Here is a 20,544-nt window from a genome sequence, read left to right as displayed (position 1 = left end):
TCAGCATTCTTTTTTTTTCGCCTCTTCATTTTAACTGAATTGTAAAGGTCATCAGCTTTCAGCATGGACCTTATAACAGATGACTGTCTGATCTTCGTTAACATTTATCATGACCTGTTGTTGGGCCCCAGTGTTCATTACATCCCCTGTCATCCTCTCCACGAAGACATGCAGGAGAAATTTCTTTTAGGTTTCAGTTTAAGAAAGTGTTCAACTTCTCTGAAACCATTGGTTTCAAATCAGTAGATGTTACAAATTCGGTACCAGATCAGTAAGAGGTTCGGTGGCCACCTCTAGAGCCATAGAAACTAATCTCATCTCTGGATGTATTTTGCAGCTTTCCCATCCCCACCATCCCTTCTCTTCTCTTCTTTAGGTTGAGTGCCTCAACTATTTAATCGAGGGACAGAGGCAGAAGGTAGTGCTCCAATTCTCAGCGTTCTATGAACTTTAGAAACGGCCTTCCGTTTTCAGGGTTCTGCACTTACCTGTCTGCACCAGGTACTTGATACTGACTTCATCAACCGGGAAAAAGGCAGCAGTGGCTCCATACTCTGGACACATGTTGGCAATTGTAGCTCGGTCGGCAATGGACAACTGGGCTACCCCTGGCCCGAAGAACTCGACAAATTTGCCCACTACCCCAACCTGGCGGAGGTGCTGAGCAACAGAACAATACCAGAGTTTGAGACTTGATAATCTGTATTTAAAATGCAGAACTATCCCCTTGCAATTCTCATAAAGTAGCCTTGTGAGTAAACACAAAAAATGAATTAGCCCAACATATGTTTGATTACTTTTAAAAATAAAATTTAAAAAGTAAGGCCAACTAAATACAACATGGTATCTTGGAGTAGATCCTCGAACAGAAAAGGGATTACTGAAAAAACTGGTGAAGTTCCTAGTTTAGTTAAAAATGTCATACCGATGTTAACTACTTCTGTTTCTGATAAATATACCACGGTTATGTAAGATGTTAACATCTGGGGAAGCTGGGAGAAAGGTAACAGGAACTCTGTATTACCTTTACATCAAGTCCCCTGTAAATCTAAAATTATGTTGAAACATTTCTTTAAAAAGAAAGAAAAAGTAATATAAAAACACAAATAATAAGAAAAGTTTTGCCAAATGAGAAAACTTCTTTCTAAAAATTAAATTCTTTCAACTTGAATAAATTATGATTTGCACTTGTTGAATAAGCAAATGCCTTGTTTTCAAGGGTATAATGAACAAATATCCTGAACACAGATATAAGTCAAATGTAACCAAAAGATCCAGGCAGTCTGACTCTCACACCTTTTCCATACAAGCCATCAGCCAGGGCTGGAGCCTCATGACTGGCTTGGCTCTGCATGAAATCAGCTGTATGAAGTGTGGACAACCACACGGACAGGCCCCTTTGGTTACATGGAATTCTGCCAAATTTTGTGGGCAGAGCCTATATTATTCCACACTTGAACGATGCGGACATCTCTGATGAGCTATAGTGTTCAAATAAATCCGATTCCGATGTCCATGGCTATTAAATCAAAAGTATAGCATCCATCCCACATAACCCAAGCCTTCAAACTATACAACCAGAAAAACTTGTGTGATAATAAAAAAAAATTACTTTTCTAATAGTCTTTCAAAATGAAACTGCCTTCTTTTTGCAAAGCAAGCAAATCACCAAAAAGGATTATTTCTGACGAGGGCAAATGAAAAACAAAACAAAACAAAACTAATATTTTCAAGCTTGGAGAAACATCTGTTACAATAATGTAACTTATAATACAGAGAATGGAATTTTAAATAGTCAAAAATTATTCATAGTTTGTTATTTTCATATAAAGAAGAACCATGTGGAAAAAATGTAGAAGTAAAACATATGCATGGAAATGATTTCTTATAACCTCAAGACAGTGATTATCTCTAGAAATGAAGAGGGTGGCTTTAGCCATAAATATTACATTTCACTTCTTAAAAAATATACATACAGAGAGAGCTCTGAAGCAAATACAGCAAAATGTTACCATCTGTTAAGTCTACATGGTGGGCATATAAATGTCATTTTAACTTCTGTGTATTTAAACTATTTCACAGTTTCAAAGAATTTTTTTAAAGAAAAAGATCCATGCAGCAACAGACGAGTAAAATGAACATAATGATCTGGAACCTAACTGCAGAGTTCTTTCCTTATGTCATCTCTTTTAAAGTCATAAACGTACTGTTTCCTAGCACTTCTAGAGCACATGGAAACCAAGAGAGACTCCATCATGGACTTTCCTCCTATTTGTCACTGCGACTCAGACCACAGAAGAGGCAGCACATTGTTACCTTGGTGATGGTGAGCACGATGTCAGTGGATGTTACCAGGGGGTGGGGATTTCCCATCAGCCTGTAGCCAATCACCTGGGGAAGCACCATGCTGATTGGCTGGCCCAGCATGACAGCTTCTGCTTCGATACCACCCACACCTGTGTGGAAAGGCGTGACAGAGTAATGCTTTCCTTAGTTCTCACGATATCCCTCAGGCATAGTTCACTGTCATTAACAAGTAGTCAACCCACTTATAGTGTTTTACTAGTGTAGAGTTATATTTCCATAAAGGACAGTTATCTTTTCTCTATTTCCCTCTATAGAATTTTTAACAAGTGTTTCTCAAAGTGTGGTCCCCCAAACACCTGTGTCAAAATCCCCTTGATTCCACACTAAAAAGAAGAATGGGCTTCAGGAGTCGCTGTTTTTAACAAAACCCCAGCTGATTTTCGCCTATTCTAATTCCAGCTGCTTATTCCAGTTCCAGCTGCTTATTCCAATTCCAGCTGCTTATTCCAATTCCAGCTGCTTATTCCAATTCATTCTTCCAAACATTATACTGAGTGCTTAAAAGGCATCAGACACTTTTCCGGGTACTGGAAATTACTGGAAAACAGACCAAAAAAACCTCTCTGATATTTGTGGTCACTCAAATTCATGCTGCTGGGATGTAAGGGTATCAAAGTAAATCAAGGTATTTACATAGAACAGCATAAGTGGAATAGGAACCCAGAAGAACACTCACCCCAACCGAGAACGCCCAAACCATCAATCATGGTAGTGTGCGAATCCGTGCCCACAAGACTGTCTGGGTAATAATATCCATCCTGATCAAATACCACTCTTGCCAAATACTCCAGATTCACCTGGTGGATGATTCCTGAGCCAGGAGGAATAATCCGCATGTTGCGAAAGGCCAGAGAGCCCCACTGGGATTGAAAAATGGGGAGAACACGATGAATACCAGACACACCTTTATGCAGCTCACCTCCTTGGCACCTCTTCCTCATACCCCACACACATAAAGAATCAACCAATGGAGCCAAACTCTGCCCATACCTTTAAAAATTCAAATCGTTCTCTATTTCTTTCAAATTCCAAGTCTTGATTCTTCTGTAAACTGTCTGCCCTGTCAAAGAGAAAGACTAAATGTATAAATTTTAAGGCGTAAAATGTTACTGGTCAAATTTATAGGTGATAATAAAGAAAATGGCAGTTTCATCTGCAGGCTTGCTGGGTGGTGGTATGCGTTCGTTAACGTGGGAAAGAGGTAATTAAAGTAAAAAGAATAATTATTTTTTGGTTCAGGTGATTTTTATAATGCCTTTAAACATGGTGGGTAGAAAACATTAAGTGGATTTAAGTTAAAACTATTCTAATCATAAAGTCTGACTCTTAGGAACAGACTCAAGACATTTATGATGACAATAGCAGCTTAGATATTTAAAGAAGCTTTCTTTCTGTACTCCTTTCTTACCTATGACCTTGTTACAACACCTCTCTGAGCTGAGCCATATCTGGGCTGGCATTTTCATCTGTTTTATGTTGGGAGGTAGGGAATCAGTGATGCCAGGAGGCACAGGAATTTATAGAACCACAATCTCCTATCTTGCAAAAGGAGGCTTATGAGGAAGATGGTGACACTCAAGAACATGAGTAAAGCCCAGATTATATACCGAGGTTTGCTCCAAGTCATTCAGTTCATCAGGACTGACATGGACAATTCAGGGCATCAGGAAGCTTTTCCAGAATTTTTATAATCAAACTACATTGTTTTGAGGTAGAGTAAGTCATAGTGACAACTCGGCATGGTTAGCACACAGGAAGTGCTTACAAACTGTCATGGGTTGAGTGAACATAGGAAATGATAGTGAAATTAATAGCTAAGACCCAAGTCAGACTTCACTAATTGATAGTTAACACTTATTGACATTACTAGGAACTAGGCACCGAAGTGCTTTACATTTATTTTCTAATTTAGTCTTCAAAATAGCCCTTTGAGCTAGGAGCAACTAATATCCACATTTTTCAAAAGAGGAAACAGACACAGAGAGGGTAAGAAACTTGTTCAGGACCTCACAGCTAGTAAATGATAGAATTGGTATTGACACCCAGGCAGTCTGACTCAAGAATGATGCTCTAAGTCCCTATGCTGCCCCCCTGTAGTAGTAGTTGCAGAAACTGTGGCAGCGATGGTGGTGGTGGTAATAGCAACAACTACCATAATAATAATAACAGCAGGAGCCAAAGAGCAGGACTGCACGGTGCATCGTAGGCTCTAAGTGCTTTACACACATGAACTCATTCAATCATCCTAACAACCCCTCACGTAGGTACTACCATTACCCCAATGTATGGAAGAGGAAGCGGAGGCACAGAAAGATTAGTTAACTTCTCCAAGGTCAGCTGGTTGTACGTTACAGAGTGGTCACCTGAACCCAGGTCTGACCGGTCCTGGAGCCTCTACCTTAACCACTATACCCACTTTCTTCTGTCACTTGTTAATGATCTACAGAGCCTACCTGGTGCCACATGCTGGGCATACAAATGTGCAGAAGGGGCATGTGTGCTGCCCAGCTGGAGCTCAGAGCCTAGCGAGAGACACAGAGCAGCAACCAGGCAACCGTGAGAGTGTGATTATCAATGTCATGATACGGGAAGTACAGGGGGCCATGGGAGCACCCAGAAAGGGCCATGAACTCAGACCAGGGAGCCAGGGATGCCTTCCAGAAGGCGATGACATCGATGTAGCCTGGAGGGCGAGGGGGAGTCTGCCAGATGAGCATGGGTAGGCGGGCACTCCTTGAGAAGAAAAGGACTGGAGGCACGCACTATTTACTCTACAAATACACATTCAGTTACCATGCGGATGTTTTCCTTTTTCTCTTGATGTGAATATTCTTCCAGATAAGTGTCAGTTGCTTTGATGGAATCAATTTCTGAGGGTATCTTACAGCAGGGGTTGGTCCACAAACTATGGTTCATGAGTCAAATCTGGCCCAATACTGTATATGTTTGGCTGTCATGCAACGAATAATTTTTATATTTTTAAAGGTTGGAAAACAAATAAACGGAGACAGTATGTGGCCAGCAAAACCTGAAGTATTTACTGTTGGCCCTTTACAGTAAAAGTTTGCTGATCTCGGGCTTCCCTGGTGGCGCAGTGGTTGAGAGTCCGCCTGCTGATGCAGGGGACACGGGTTCATGCCCCGGTCCGGGAAGATCCCACCTGCCACGGAGCGGCTGGGCCCATGAACCATGGCCGCTGGGCCTGCGCATCCGGAGCCTGTGCTCCGCAACGGGAGAGGCCACAGCAGTAAGAGGCCCGCGTACCACAAAAAAAAAACAACAACAAGGTCCTTCAATCTGACGTCAGACTTCCTTTATGAGTCCTCTCCCATCCTCCAGTCCAAACTTTTAGTTTCAGCTGCACTCTGGCCCTCATACTCTCTCAAACCGCACCTTCCTCATGCCTTTGCATGCTCTGTTCTCTCCGTGTAGAATGCCTTTCCAGCTCTTTGCTCTTTGGTAAACATGCCTGGGGACCCAGATTAAGTGACACTTCTGGAAGAGCCCCCTGACTCTCCAAGTTAGTGATTTGGTTCCTACACTTACTAACTGCATTCAAGCTGTGCATTCCCTAATCTCTCTACTTTTCTAGACTAACCTGCTTCTTGAATAAATACTGACATACAATAGGTCTGTTAAATGGATTTAATTTTACAAGAAAGAGGGAAGGCATCTTGGAACATTATTCTTAATCATGTATGGCCCTGCCCCATCTCTTCTGCTGAGCTCTGAGCACATGTGGACTCCCAGTCATTATGCCTTGTCCTCTTGTCTCCAGAAGGATTTCAGAGTTTCTCAAAACAGAAGCAAGGTTGGAAGAGGACCATTTACCCCAGAGAATGCTGGGACCATCAGTTCGATATACATGACATAGTCACAGGACAAGCAGAAGCCAGAAATGCTTAGGCTGCTTTAAGATATGTTAAATTCTAGGTAAAAAAAAAGTTAAAATTAAAAATAAATTAAAATTTAAAAAACAACCCTATTTACTCACTAAAACAAAAAATCTTTTATGCTAACCTTGGCTTGTTAACTTAGTTCTAGTTATTCGAATGAATAAACAGACCTAGAATTCAGATTTTTCCACCACTCAGAACTTTCCTAGATTTACCCAATCTGGTGAGCTTTCAATAAGATCTCTGAATGTGAATGGCCTCACACACTAAAGAGGAAATTTCTCCTTATTTATGTAAGTTGAAATCAGATTTGGATGTAGTTCAAAGTTTCTGAGTATTACATTTAATGGTACTCCAGAAATTCACAGACAGTATTTATAGAGAAGATAGTTTTGACACTCATGAAATCTGGTCAGAAATTGCTATGATATTCTTGTTGGGATTTTTAAAAAGGTTATTTCTGAGATAACTTTGTAAAACATTACAATAATGCATTAGTTAGATCCTCGATTCCTAAAGATGGTGTGAAGCCAATTACTATTATTCACAGCAGGGAAAGAGCTTAGAAATACTTAACTGAGAAAATTCACCATCCCACCACTCCTTACTTCATTCTGGAAATAGCTGGAAATAAGCCCACAGCACACAGTTCCACAAAAACTGAGACATCACACTTAATTCCTTACAAAAATGAGGAAAGAGACTGGGAGGTCAAATTGCAAAACCAAACTCAAATAAAAACAAAACACTAGCAATGAAAATACTTCTCGGGCTTCTCTGGTGATGCAGTGGTTAAGAATCCACCTGCCCATGAAGGGGATACGGGTTCGAGCCCTGGTCCGGGAAGTTCCCACATGCCACGGAGCAACTAAGCCCATGCGCCACAACTACTGAGCTTGCACTCTACAGCCCGCAAGCCACAACTACTGAGCCCATGTGCCACAACTACTGACTAGCCCATGTGCCACAACTGCTGAAGTCTACGCACCTAGAGCCTGTGCTCCGCAACAAGAGAAGCCACTGCAATGAGAAGCCTGCACACTGCAACGAGGAGTAGCCCCCGCTCCCCGCAACTAGAGAAAGCCTGTGAGCAGCAAATAAGACCTAACGCAGCCAAAAATAAATAAATAAATAAATATATTAAAAAAAGAAAATACTTCTCATAGAAGTGTTTCTCTTTAATTAAAAAAAAGAAGTGTTTGCTAGATTTGGATATCATTTTGGATCAAAGTTCACCACTAGACTTTGCTATTTTCATCATAATGTTTTTAGTATTACAGTATAAATGAAAAAGGTCCATAAAAAATTGAAACCAGAGTTGATGGATGTCAAGGTTTAAGGAGGATACCAAGTCACAATGAACTTGGTGCTGACTCAGATTCTTTACCTGCTTAATTGTCAGGAGCTCTTTTGAGTTTTGAGTCAAATAACTTTAGAAATTAAAACAATTACAATTCTGTCTCCACCAGTACTTTCACCTTCCAGGCCAGGGAAATGAAGGTAAATCCATCAACACCAATGAGTCTTCAAGAAAAAGTTGCCCATGATTTTGTGAGGCTACTTTTAATAATCTCTGAAGTGGGACTTTAGGAAACATACTCTCCAATAGGATAATAGTTTGTGTATTTTTAAGTCTTCCCTTTGAAATCAAAACATTAAATTGAGCGTATGTGATTTAAGGAAGAAAAAAAAAGGACATATTGCCCAAGGATGGGTTGAGTCCAAAGAAAAGGAAAGAAGTAGCAAGTATCCAGTCTGTTTGTTCCAAGAACCATCAATTCAGGAGACAAAGCAGTTTTCTCTCTATTCCTGAATTTCTCTGGTTTGGATATTGGCAATACTAATTTGAGAATGACCAGTGTCTACATTTCTCTTGAGGCTGTATGCAACCCACTTAAATCCCCAAGGAAGCAAATAAACGTTTTTGCTTTTTTTTTCCTTTGAGTGGTTGGTTTCATATTCTTAAATGACTTTCTATTATAAAAACAATAGCTTTTTATTGTAAAAATAAAGAATAGTTACAGTCGCTTAGCAGTTTGGCACTTCTCTTTCCAATTTTGTAATCTTTGCCTAGAGTTTCATCAAGCTGAGATCACTCTATACATGCAATTTTTATCTAGCTCATTGAGCCAAGACATGAGCATGTTCCAAATGTTATTAAGGATTAAAATATAACCGTAAAGGTTACTTAATCATTTACTTTAAGGATGTACCATAATTTAATAAATCACTCTCCTTTGTTGGACACCTAGAATGCTTTTAAGTTTTCACTATTATAAATAATACTTTAATAAGCACTATTTAGTCATTAAGCTTTTGCTGAATTTCAGATATCTATAAAGTGTATGTTTAGAAGTGGAAATTCCAGGACAAAGGATATGGCACATTGCTTTCATCATTTCTAATTTGTAGTGCTATCAGCAGTGTATAAAAGTGTCTCCCTCATGACACATTTATAATTAATAACATTTATTTTCTAAACTATGTTGATAAGAGAAAATGGTATCTCAAGGATTTACCTTTTTATTACTTGTAAAGTTGAAAAGGCTTTATATACTATTTACCATTTGTATTTCCTTTTATTGTGAAATGTCCACTTTCCTTTGCCCATTTATTTGCTAGGTTTTACTATTTTTTAATAGGTTATACATACTCTTTATATATTAGGGATATTAACTCTTTATTGAAAATATTTTTCAAATTATCTCCTGGTAACTTTGAAGTCATTAAATCTATAGATTTTTTTCCCCCTTTGTTTCATTCATTGCTTCTAAATTTAGAAAGGTTTTTCTTATCAAGACATTTGACACTATATAATTAAATTTTCTTCAAAATCTTTGATGATTTAATTTTTAAAATATTAATGCTTTAAATTATATGAACTGTTCTCTCTACCAAATAATTAATTTTCCCAGCATTGTATGCAGAACAGTTATTTCTTTCTAACTAAAGTTCTATCTAAAGTTGGAAATAATTTTATTTAGTTATACTTCTAGGTTAAGATATCAGCCTTCTAGTAGTACCTGGTTGCCCTCCTTGTATCCAAATCCTCGTTGTGTAATCTTGCAGTTACTGGAGTGTACTCCTTCACCCCTGACTTTGGGCTAAATTGTGCAACTTGCTTTGATTAATGTGATTGTGAATAGAAGTGATCCTATGTCAGTCCTCATCTAAGCCTCAAGAGATGCTGCAGGGTCCCGCTTGCCTTCTTGAGCCTCTGTGATCACCACATAGCTGCTTTCTCCTTTAGCCTGGGCTCCCAAAGAAGCACACATAGAATGGAGCTGTCCCAGCTGCCCTACCGATGTGCAGTGCAGTGTAAGCAGTCAACCCAGCCAAGGCTGGGTGAGGCACAGCTGCCCAACTGCATTCAGCTGAGATCAGCTGAGCTCCCACCCAACTTGTAGATGTGTAAGAAATAAATTCTTATTGTCTTCTGCTACTGAGATTTTATTGGTAGGATTGGTAGGTTGTTGGTACGATTTTAGCAGGAAGAGAGAAGTGGATATCCTGAACAATAGAAGGAAAAAAGGAAAAGGATAGAGTTTATGGACACCCACGTGGAGAGGCAGAGATGGCCAGATATGAAATAGTTACTTGGAATCAAAAAGGAATAAGACTCCAGTGGTTGGGAGAAAAAAAAAAAAGCCAAACTCTTTTAAAGTCAAACACATACTTGTATTGACAAGCTCTCATGGCAGAATTTGTATGTGTTTTTCACCCAGACTTCAAGCTTAAACACAGGCTGTTCTCACCCAAGAAGTAAATAGAAAAAAAAAAAAAAAGACTTAATCCCCCCTGCCCCCACCCTGGAAAAAAAAAAAAAACTTCAGGGGAAAATATTTATTAAGTTTGAGTTTTCCTGAATATACTTTTTAAAGATTTTTCTTCTTTTTTTAATTTTTTTATTTTTTAATAGATCTTTATTGGAGTATAATTGCTTCACAATACTGTGTTAGTTTCTGTTGTACAACAAAGCGAATCAGCCATATGCATACATGTGTCCCCATATCCCCTCCCTCTTGAGCCTCCCTCCCATCCTCCCTATCCCACCCCTGTAGGTCATCGCAAAGCACCAAGCAGATCTCCCTGTGCTATGCTGCTGCTTCCCACCAGCCAAATGTTTTACATTCCGTAGTATATATATGTCGATGCTACTCTCCCTTTGCCCCAGCTTCACCCTCCCACCCCGTGTCCTCAAGTCCATTTTCTATGTTTACCTCTTTATTCCTGCCCTGCAACTAGGTTCAGCAGTACCTTTTTTTTTAGATTCCATATATATGTGTTAGCATACAGTATTTGTTTTTCTCTTTCTGACTTACTTCACTCTGTACGACAGACTCTAGGTGCATCCACCTCACTACAAATAACTCAATTTTGTTTCTTTTTATGGCTGAGTAATATTCCATTGTATATATGTGCCACATCTTCTTTATCCATTCATCTGTCAATGGATATTTAGGTTGGTTCCATGTCCTGGCTATTGTAAATAGTGCTGCAATGAACATTGTGGTACATGAGTCTTTTTGAAATATGGTTTTCTCAGGGTATATGCCCAGTAGTGGGATTGCTGGGTCATATGATAGTTCTATTTTTAGTTTTTTAAGGAAACTCTATAGTGGTTGTATCAATTTACATTCCCACCAACAGTGCAGGAGGGTTCCCTTTTACACACAAAAAAGACTTACACTCTGAGATTTTGCACAAAGCAGAAAACCCAACTATTCATCCTAGTCTCTCACCTTCTGTTGAAATCAACCTGGATGGAATGATCAATGACAAGGTCAGCGGGACAGACAGGGTTTATTTTCTCTGGATTTCCTCCTAACTTTTTCACAGCATCACGCATGGCAGCAAAGTCAACCACAGCTGGCACACCCCTAAGAAAAGGGAGATTAAGCAGAAAACAAATCTGTTAAACAAGTGCCATGGGATTTTTCAGCTTTTGCCTCTGCTGATCATATTGGCAATGGGGCTGTTTCATCGGCTATTTCATCAGTGGTGCTAACAATGGATGTGTTAGAAAAGTGAAAGTGTCTAAACACATTCCCTTCAGCAGAAATCACATCAGTAATAAGTGCCGCGACTGAGTGGTATCTCTATATGCAATTTTATCCCTGCATTGAAGGTCACAGCCAACATGGTCTAAACAGAGAAGCTGTGGGAAAGCTGGCAATTAAAAACTCTTGAACTTTTTCTGCCATCACTGTTCCCTTTTCATATGGTGGGCTGACAAAGACCTGTACAAGATCACATCCTTCAACTTCAGACCAAATTTGAAGGAATGGATATAATTCAGAAAAGTAGGCTGTGAATCAAATTTATACTAAGTGAATGCTTCCTTTTTATTAGAGAATAAAATTTGGGTGATCTTTCCTCTAAAAAAAATGAAATTTGCTCTCCAGAAGGAATAAAATAACATCATTTCAAAATGAAACGGTCATGTCTCAAAATGAAGCCGTGATAGGGAGCAATTCCTGGGAATAGCAGGATGTGAACAGAGGCTTAACAGCAACACATCACGCCTTGTGAGCTACGTATCTCCCCTCAGGTGACACATATCAACGTTCCAAGGACAGCTGTTTGAAACCTGGCTCCTTGGGTGATAGGACATAGGGGCGAAAAGATTCCGAGATAGCTCCACTCCATACTGTTTCTTTCAACTTTTGCTAGTACACTTAGGACTAGGATCTTGAAGACCAAGGACAAAGATCTTTGCCACTGGAAAAGGTGGAGTGAGTATGCATCCTGATTTGCCTGAGATTATCTCTTCCCGTCTGGGATGACTGCCCTCTTTTGCTTTCAACCGTCTCTGAATGTTGAGTGAAAAATTATACAGTCACTGTGTTTTTTATTTTTGCTTTTAAGAAGCTTTCTTTAAAGGCTGACAAGGGATGCAGAGAAAAACAGAGTGAAGTGACATGAGGCTCACGTGAAGTCCTGCAGGATGACGCGGGCAGGCTTAAACGGCACTTCTATGTTCTTATGCTGCATGACATTCCAATTTAGGATATTTTCAACATCATTTTTCTTCACCAAAAATTGATCACAGTTCCGAATGGCTGCCTCCAGGAGAACTCTGATAGAAAATGGTAGTCGTCCTAGGAGTAAAGGAGAAAGTGTAACAAAACCAAACCCATGAGACATCTTATTATAAGAGCTCTCTAAAGCCAAACTCCATACAGACTTGATACAAGGCATCACACTATTCTTCCAGCAGGGAAAGAGAGTAAATTTAAACTGATTCCAACAGTTTAAAATATAAGACTATTGAATGGATTTAGGAGACATTCAGTACTAGAAAATACCAACAGCCTAGGCAAAAAGAAAATATTACACTTAAATCTTTCATAATAAATGGTTGCCTAGCCTTGGAATCCAGTAACAGAATTTCCCTTAAGTCATCATGAGAGACATGAGTCTAGATAATTTACTGTATTACTGTTAGCAAGTACACACACATACAGTAGTATTTCTTATGAAACCTAGTGTTTAAGAAATGAGAAGATAACCCCTTTACGATTATTATAAGACTAAAGAATAGTCAGATACATCTTTCAAAGGAAATAAACCCCTAAACACCATGTAGTGTGGTCATTGGTAACTGTGTTTTCTAGAATAAAACAATGGTAATTCATTAAGAAAAGTTATTTTGTTTATAAAAGAAATGGTCCATCCGGATACATGAGAATTATTTACCAGTATTATCCAGAAAAGGCAAGACTACAAAGGTAGAGAAGCATAGGAGTTGGAATAAAAAAGGCTTGTGTTTTCATCCTCTTCTGCTACCTACATAGTTGTTATTTAATCATATCATTTACTCTCTCTGGGCCTCAGCTTCCTCAGGACTTCTTATGTTTTTAAACATGACATGATAGGGTTGTTATTCAGATTAAACAATATATATGTACAAACACTCTCTATACTAAATGTTATGTAAATGTTACATATATATAATCATTATTATCTACTTGAAAACGAGCAATGTAAGAAAGGTGTGTATTTGTGTGGTTAACCCAAGACCATTCAGCCATCTCTGCTACTCCCTCTTCCAACTCTCCTAAAGCCTAATTTATTAAGTAGCTTACTTATTATGCAAATGATATTCCAATTACTATCAGAGCACTTACATCATAGAGCCATGTACCTACCATATCTTGAATCCTCCAATTTATTCAAATTGAAGAATTTCTTTCCTGGTTGTGCAGGATCCAAAGGCTCAGCGAGGTGTGCAAATGGGTTGCTCATTATTCCTGATGGCCACGTGTCCCTGAAAAGGACAGAGAACATTTAATTTCTACTCTCAAAGCTGGACCTTATTTATTCAATGAGTGTTTGCCCTCTTTAACGATTATGATACATTCACTTCAAGAAATCACTTATCTTCTCAGAGTAGGGGAAAGGTGGGACATAAATGAATAAAAAATGATATCCTTAGCAAAGAAAGTGGGCTCTGTGAAGCTATTTGTGAAAGCTAGGATTCACCTCTCAAGGGTGCATACAATTCCAAACTTCTTTTGCCTTATCTGTATACAACTTTCCAAAATTCTTGCACTGATAAGTCATGAGGAAGAAGGGAAATGAAGGATGTGTTGCACGGTGAATCTCGAATATGTGGACAGACCTCTGAACTGGACTCATGTTTTGCTTGATAGGAGGTTAAGAGGTCCGGAGCAGGTGACATTGTGCAACCGTATAAAACTCAGAACTCTGGAAGAGCGGACTTGAAAGCAGCTGTTTTCTGTTGTAACTGTCTCTGCAGCGTTTTAAATAAACCTGTTAGTTGGAAGTCTGCCCAACTCACTTTTGAGTTGGTAGCAAGAGTGAGTTCACATCAGGTAATCTTTAAGGTACACTGTGGTGGCATAAATGCCCAAACTCCCCAGATATGTTTGGAGAGGACCCTCTACCCCAGCTCTGGGCAGAATTTCTCCTTATCTTTTTTTTTTTTTTGCGGTACACGGGCCTCTCACTGTTGTGGCCTCTCCTGTTGCGGAGCACAGGCTCTGGACGCGCAGGCTCAGCAGCCATGGCTCACGGGCCCAGCCGCTCTGCGGCATGTGGGATCTTCCCGGACCGGGGCACGAACCCATGTCCCCTGCATCGGCAGGTGGACTCTCAACCACTGCGCCACCAGGGAAGCCCTCTCTTTATCTTTTTATAAATTATAAGTGGTGAACAAGAAAGGACACTGTTCCTGGCCTCCACCACACAGATAAACAGCGATTTCAAATAACTATATAACTTAGAGCAAAACACTCCGGGGTGGAAGTCGGAAGACTTGCTTTCTAGTCCTACCCCTTGGGCAAAAGTCTTTTAATCGATCCATTCTCCAATAGTCTTAATTTTAAGATAATTACAGTAACATTCCCCTATCTAATCCAAGGTTTTTATGAATAAATATTCATAAAACCTATTTTGGGGATGACTGATATGGAATGATCATCATATTACTATAAAATGAAAACAAAGTACAATATCTTACTCAACTTATGATTGGGTAACACCCTGATAAACCCATTGTAAACTGAAAATATCGTAAGTTGAAATGCATTTAATATACTAAGCTACTGAACATCACAGCTTAGCCTAGCCTACCTCAAATATTCTCAGAACACTTAACGTTAGCTTACATTTGGGCAAGATCATCTAACAAAGAGCCTATTTTATAACGAAGTGCTGAATATCTCATGTAATTTATTGAATACTGTACTGAAAATGAAAAACAGGGTAGTTGTCTGGGTACAGAATGGTTGTAAGGGTGTCGGTTGTTCATCCTCCTGATCGTGTGGCTGACTGGGACTCGTCACAAGAGAGTATTGTACCGCATATCACCAGTCCGGGAAAAGATCAAAATTCAAAATTCAAAGTGTGTTTCTACTGAATGCCTATCGCTTTTGCACCAAAGTGGTCAAAAAATTGTAAGTCAAACCATTGTGAGTCGAGGACCATTTGTACAGAAAACAACTGTTTGTGGGGATAAAAAGTGACAAGTGGGCCTTGTCTCCATAGACAGGCCCATGTCTTCGTTGAGACACAAAAGAGACTGGTTCCTTTAAGAGGGACAGCGGCCTTGAAGTCAGGATTGGGAGAAAGACTCAGCTTCATTGTATATCCTTTGGTATTATTTGCATTTTTAACTGTACAAATATAACTGTTTGAAAACTAGTTAAAAACTTAAAAGAGATAGATGATGAGCACACCCACTGTGTCTGAAGTCCAGGGCCAGGCAGTTCTGGGGAGAGGCAGCTGAGTGAGAAGCAACCCCTGCCTTCCTGGAGTTACGAGTGCAGAGACAATGGGATGAGCCGGGCACCGGCAACAGGCGTGAGAGAATGAGAAGGAAGAGTGCGGTGGTCTGCCGAGCACCTTTTTACTGGGAATCGCCTCTTTCCCCTAGTCCCACGTGGTTTTTGCAGGAGCTGCCATTTGGTGGGGGAGAGGGAAGGCTAACTGACTTCTCTAGGAATTCCGGAACTGAAACTAAAGAAAGCCTAGCACGGGATGCTGGGGCGTGCCCTAGATCATCTGCAGTAGAATTACCTGAGGCTCTTTCTTGTTAAAAATAGGCTCCCGAGTCCCGCCGCTGAGCTACTGAATCAGAAGGGACTGGGGGAGGCGCCAGGAATTCGACAATCTCCCAGGTGTCTCTAGCACGTGTCCAGTTTGAGAATCATTGCTGGACACCGTGGAGGACCAGGTGAAGAAGGTACACTTGATTCAGAAAGCAGGGAGGTACCATGGAAAGTATATGTTTGAGAGGGGGAGTGAATCGCAACCAAAATACCATACGGTTCAGGAAGGGGGCCTGAACAAGTGAAGCAGGCAGCACAGGGGCTTGGCAGCCTGGGCAACGTTTGCCCGGCTAAGGGAGCGGCAGCCACTTGGCTCCAGCCGCGGGCTGCATGCTGGAATATGCCAGCCCAGTGTGGACAGAGCCAAGTTTTCAAGCGAGGCTGGCAATCTGGATTTCTACACGAACATTCTTGATTTATAAATGTCAGTAACTAGATTTTTCTAAACTACTGAGTGGGCCTGCAGCACAATGGCCAAACCAAACATGCCTGAGGGGCACTACCTGACCTGTGTTCTAACTTAGCCTGGCAGATGTTTTGGAGGAATGGGAGGTAACTACAGAGAGAAAACTCAGGCAGGAAACTCCGGAAGTGGTAGGAACCCCTCGCTGAACTGGGCACGGTGGGCTGTTCATATCTTTCAAAAGCCTTAAGTCACTGAATCATCCCTAAAGGGGCTCAGTTTGCCAAAATTCTTTGGTTAAACCAGTTGCCAAATTGTACCCATATTTGCCATGATGCAGTGAGGACACAGGACACAACGTGTCAGTTTGCTTCCCCGTACCTTATAAATGCCCTGGCAGAACTCTGGAAGCCTTACACGATTCCTGCTGTTCCTACCACCCTACAAAGCCAGCTGGTATTTCAGGATGGATATAGTGACCAGTATGGCTCTTGTAGAAAATGTGTCGTATAAAGCACTCTCCATCTGCCTCCTTTTTTCCTTAGAGACTAGATAATTGTGTAGTTTCACTATATAAATGAAGGAAATTTTACTTGCAGAAGTTAGGAGAGAGAAGAGCCAGTGACTAATTACTAAGTATCAGCGCGTGCCAAGTGCTTCATACCATCTTCTATAACTCTGGCAACATCTCTGTAAATTCCAGCCTATCATTACTCCCATTTTACAGCTGAGAAAACTGCAGCTCAGAGAGATGGAAAAACTCGCCTCAGGGCGTACATCCAGTAAGAGGCAGAGCTAGGTTTTGAACTCTGGCTTTTTCCACCAGCCCCTTGGGGCTGCCTCTCCAGGTGTGGCAACTCCTGGTTTGAAGATGGCGCTGGCTGGAGGTCACCAACCAACCCCCAGAGCTGAAAAAAGCCAGGAGACGCATGGGCCTGAGAAATCCTCCTCCAAGAGGCAGTTTTGAATACTAGAGTTGCCTTTCCTTCTTTCTAGGGGTCACCCAGCACAGTGGCCTGAGCCAGGCATTGATTGTCACATGTCCCTTGCCACTCTGAGCCACAGGTCAGTGGAAAGCAACAGGAGCTGTGTTTTTGCAACCCCAAACTGGTTTTGCTTGGAAGTTGGGAAATGGACCTCCCCCCCCCCACCCCCTTATAAGCCTGTTGGGTTCTGGAAGTCAGAGCCACTCCACAGTTTCACTCATTCTATCACTCTTGTTTCAAATGACCTTATAGGAGTTCCTAGTGCTTTAGTAGTCCCAAGAGGGAGCCAAAACAACCACATGCCAAGCAGGGTGTGAGGGGAAAGATCTTTGGTTTGGGAACAGTCCAGATACAAAGTAGAATCTAGGCATTGTGAATGTACCTAGGTCTGCCTTACCCTGCCTTATCCTAGCCCATCCCCAAACCTTGAGTATTACCCCAAATTATCCCAAGATCTGTGATTTTGCTAGAAACGCCACCAACTGGCCAGGGAATCCTGTCTACTTCCACAACCACAGAAAGCACAGACCCCACTGTTTCAATTCCTTTCTTATCTGCATTGTTCCTGCCTTTTTTTCTGTTTTGTCTAATCCCCATTCAATACTAATAAAAGAGAGGAATGAGCAAACAGAGAGGATCTGGGGGGAGAGGGTGGAGTGTCATCCTAGGTTTTTTTCTCTTTTGGAAGAGGGAAGAATTAGTATGCATGGAAATATGTTCGGGTTGCTGCCTCTTGTGTTCCACAGAATAAGGTGGTACTGCATGGAGGCAAAGGAAAAAAAAAAACGAGGAAAAAAAAAAGGAAAGAAGGGCAAATGATATCTTTTAAGCAGCGCGTTTACAGCTCACTCAGAACTTGCCCTTCCTGAACACTTGTATTGAGAAGGCTAGGACTGCTGATACCTGCCTGGCCTCTGAATCAAGTGGGACCCATGGACAGTTCTCAAAGAAAAGGAATCCAAAAGGAGACACTTGCACCGTCTCTGAAACCCTTCACTACATCTGTTCACATTCGGAAAGAAAAGATAATTATTTGGTAGCAAAACGGTGTCTCTCAAAGCTAACCCATCCTGAAATACCAGCTGGGTGACTTGGCATGATCCTTACAGATACATTTTGTGCATCGAAGAGTGGGGGTGGGGAAGGGAGTGCTGGACACCAGATTTTTAAAGTAAATTACTAAAAATACTCAATAGTAGGCACAGGCAGGCAGATCTGAGACACTTAACACATGAACTACTCTCCCAGTAAAAAAGGTTGAGGGAGTTCAGTGCTGGGGATCCTCTCCAGCCACAGACAGTGTTGCTGCCAACTGACCTCTGGCCTCAATTTAGGACACTGGCATGTGACTTACTTGGAGAGGCACCTTCACTTGTACATGTGTGGCTTGGCATTGATCCGTCACCACAGGCTAGGGACACTTTGATCTTAGATGCTAAGGAGGTAATGAGATAAATCAGAGAATGGTGAGCCTACCTTAAAGAACTTTACCTAGGACTACATCAGGGGACCAACATTCCCCTGATGAGAAAATAGAGGCCCTAAAAAGAAGTTGATGGCCTGGGGTCACAGGATTTTAAGTGGTAGCACCAGGAGAAATATAGCTGATTTTCCCTCCAGTAAAAAAGCAAATTTCTGGCAGAGAAAACAAACAAACAAACAAAAACACCTTAAAATCCTTGGTAAGTAGAGTTGAAAAAAGTACTACTTAGGCGTATCACAGTCTTCTGGCACTTTTGTAAGTTAGTTCTATAATCATTCACTGAACCTTCCGTGGTTCAAAATTCCAGAGAACTGACTGACAGCTAAACTTTGGGAAAACAACCTGTGGTTAAGTTTTTAACTGCTCTTGATGACTAGTTTATTCCAAGAGAGGCAGAGGAATGACAAATCAATTCTGTTGATGTAAATATCAGACCCACATACCATTCATATGCAAATGAACACAAAAAAGAAAGATACAGAGTAAAGTTAAGATATATAGATTGCCAACAGGCACATGAAAAGATGTTCAACATTGCTAATCATCAGAGAAATGCAAACCACAATGTCAGTGGTTTTGCAAATGAAAACCAGTCTCACACCTGTCAGAATGGCTACCATGAAGAAGACCACAAAAAACAAATGTTGGCGAGGATGTGGAGAAAACGGAACCCTCAAAACGGAACCCTCGTACGCTATTGGTGGGAATGTCAATTGATGCAACGACTGTGGAAAAGAGTATGGAGGTTCTCAAAAACTATAAACAGAACTACCACATGATCCAGCAATTCCACTGCTGTGTATATACCCGAAGAAAACGAAAACACTTATCTGAAGACATACATGCATCCCGATGTTCAAAGCAGCATTCTTTACAGTAGCCAAGATATGGAAGCAACCTAAGTGTCCATCAACAGATGAATGGATAAAGAAGATGTGGTGTACATATATACAATGAAATAGTACTCAGCCATAAGAAAGAATGAAATTTTGCCATTTGTAACAACTGGACTTGGCGGGTATTATGCTTGGTGAAAAAAATCAGACAGAGAAAGGTTATCACTTACCTGTGGAATCTAAAGAATAAAACAAATGAATGAATATAACAAAACAGAAACAGCACAGAACAGACACTTAGATCAATGGGACAGACTATAGAGCCCAGAAGTAAACTCACATACTTATGGTCAATTAATCTACAACAAAGGAGGCAAGAATATGCAATGGAGAAAAGACAGTCTCTTCAAAAAGTGGCGCTGGGAAAACTGGACAGCTACATGTAAAAGAATGACATTAGAACATTTTCTAACACCATATACAAAAATAAACTCAAAATGGATTAAAGACCTAAATGTAAGACCAGAAACCATAAAACTCCTAGAAGAAAACGTAGATGGAACACTCTTTGACATAAGTCATAGCAATATTTTTTTGGACCTGTCTCCTAAAGCAAAGGGAACAAAAGCAAAAATAAACAAATGGGACCTAATTAATCTTAAAAGCTTTTGCACAGCAAAGGAAAACATGGACAAAACAAAATGACAACCTATAGAATGGAAGAAAATATTTGCAAATGATATGACCAATAAGGGGTTAGTTCATATCCAAAATATATAAACAGTTCATACAATTCAATACCAAAAAAACAAACAACTCAATTAAAAAACGAGACCAGTTATAACCTATGTGGAATCTAAAAAATAAAACAAATTAGTGAGTATAAAAAAAGACTCACAGATATAGAGTATAAATTAGTGGTTACCATTGGGGAGAGGAAAGGGAGGAGGGCAAGACAGGGGTAGGGGTCTTCGAGGTATAAACTACTATGTATAAAA

General features: G+C 40.5%; 1 protein-coding gene across 1 annotated transcript in view; it reads right to left on the bottom strand.

The window, feature by feature from the left end:
* The window catches only part of ACO1 (aconitase 1), a 59,695-nt gene that overhangs the window by 25,634 nt on the left and 13,517 nt on the right, over window positions 1–20,544 (bottom strand). Inside the window, exons 2-8 of the mRNA XM_082842561.1 lie at window positions 13,415–13,533; window positions 12,196–12,364; window positions 11,006–11,143; window positions 3,358–3,427; window positions 3,044–3,227; window positions 2,317–2,456; window positions 489–660 (exon numbers count right to left, since the gene is read on the bottom strand). Coding sequence (XP_082698687.1) covers window positions 489–660; window positions 2,317–2,456; window positions 3,044–3,227; window positions 3,358–3,427; window positions 11,006–11,143; window positions 12,196–12,364; window positions 13,415–13,511 — 970 coding nt within the window. The 5' untranslated portion in view covers window positions 13,512–13,533. The remainder of the gene's footprint in view (window positions 1–488; window positions 661–2,316; window positions 2,457–3,043; window positions 3,228–3,357; window positions 3,428–11,005; window positions 11,144–12,195; window positions 12,365–13,414; window positions 13,534–20,544) is intronic.

This window comes from Leucopleurus acutus, assembly GCF_964270905.1.
Source record: "Leucopleurus acutus genome assembly, chromosome: 7".
NCBI classification, from domain to species: domain Eukaryota; kingdom Metazoa; phylum Chordata; class Mammalia; order Artiodactyla; family Delphinidae; genus Leucopleurus; species Leucopleurus acutus.
Note: the sequence above shows the minus strand (reverse complement) of the source record. Positions and strands in the feature narration are given on the sequence as shown.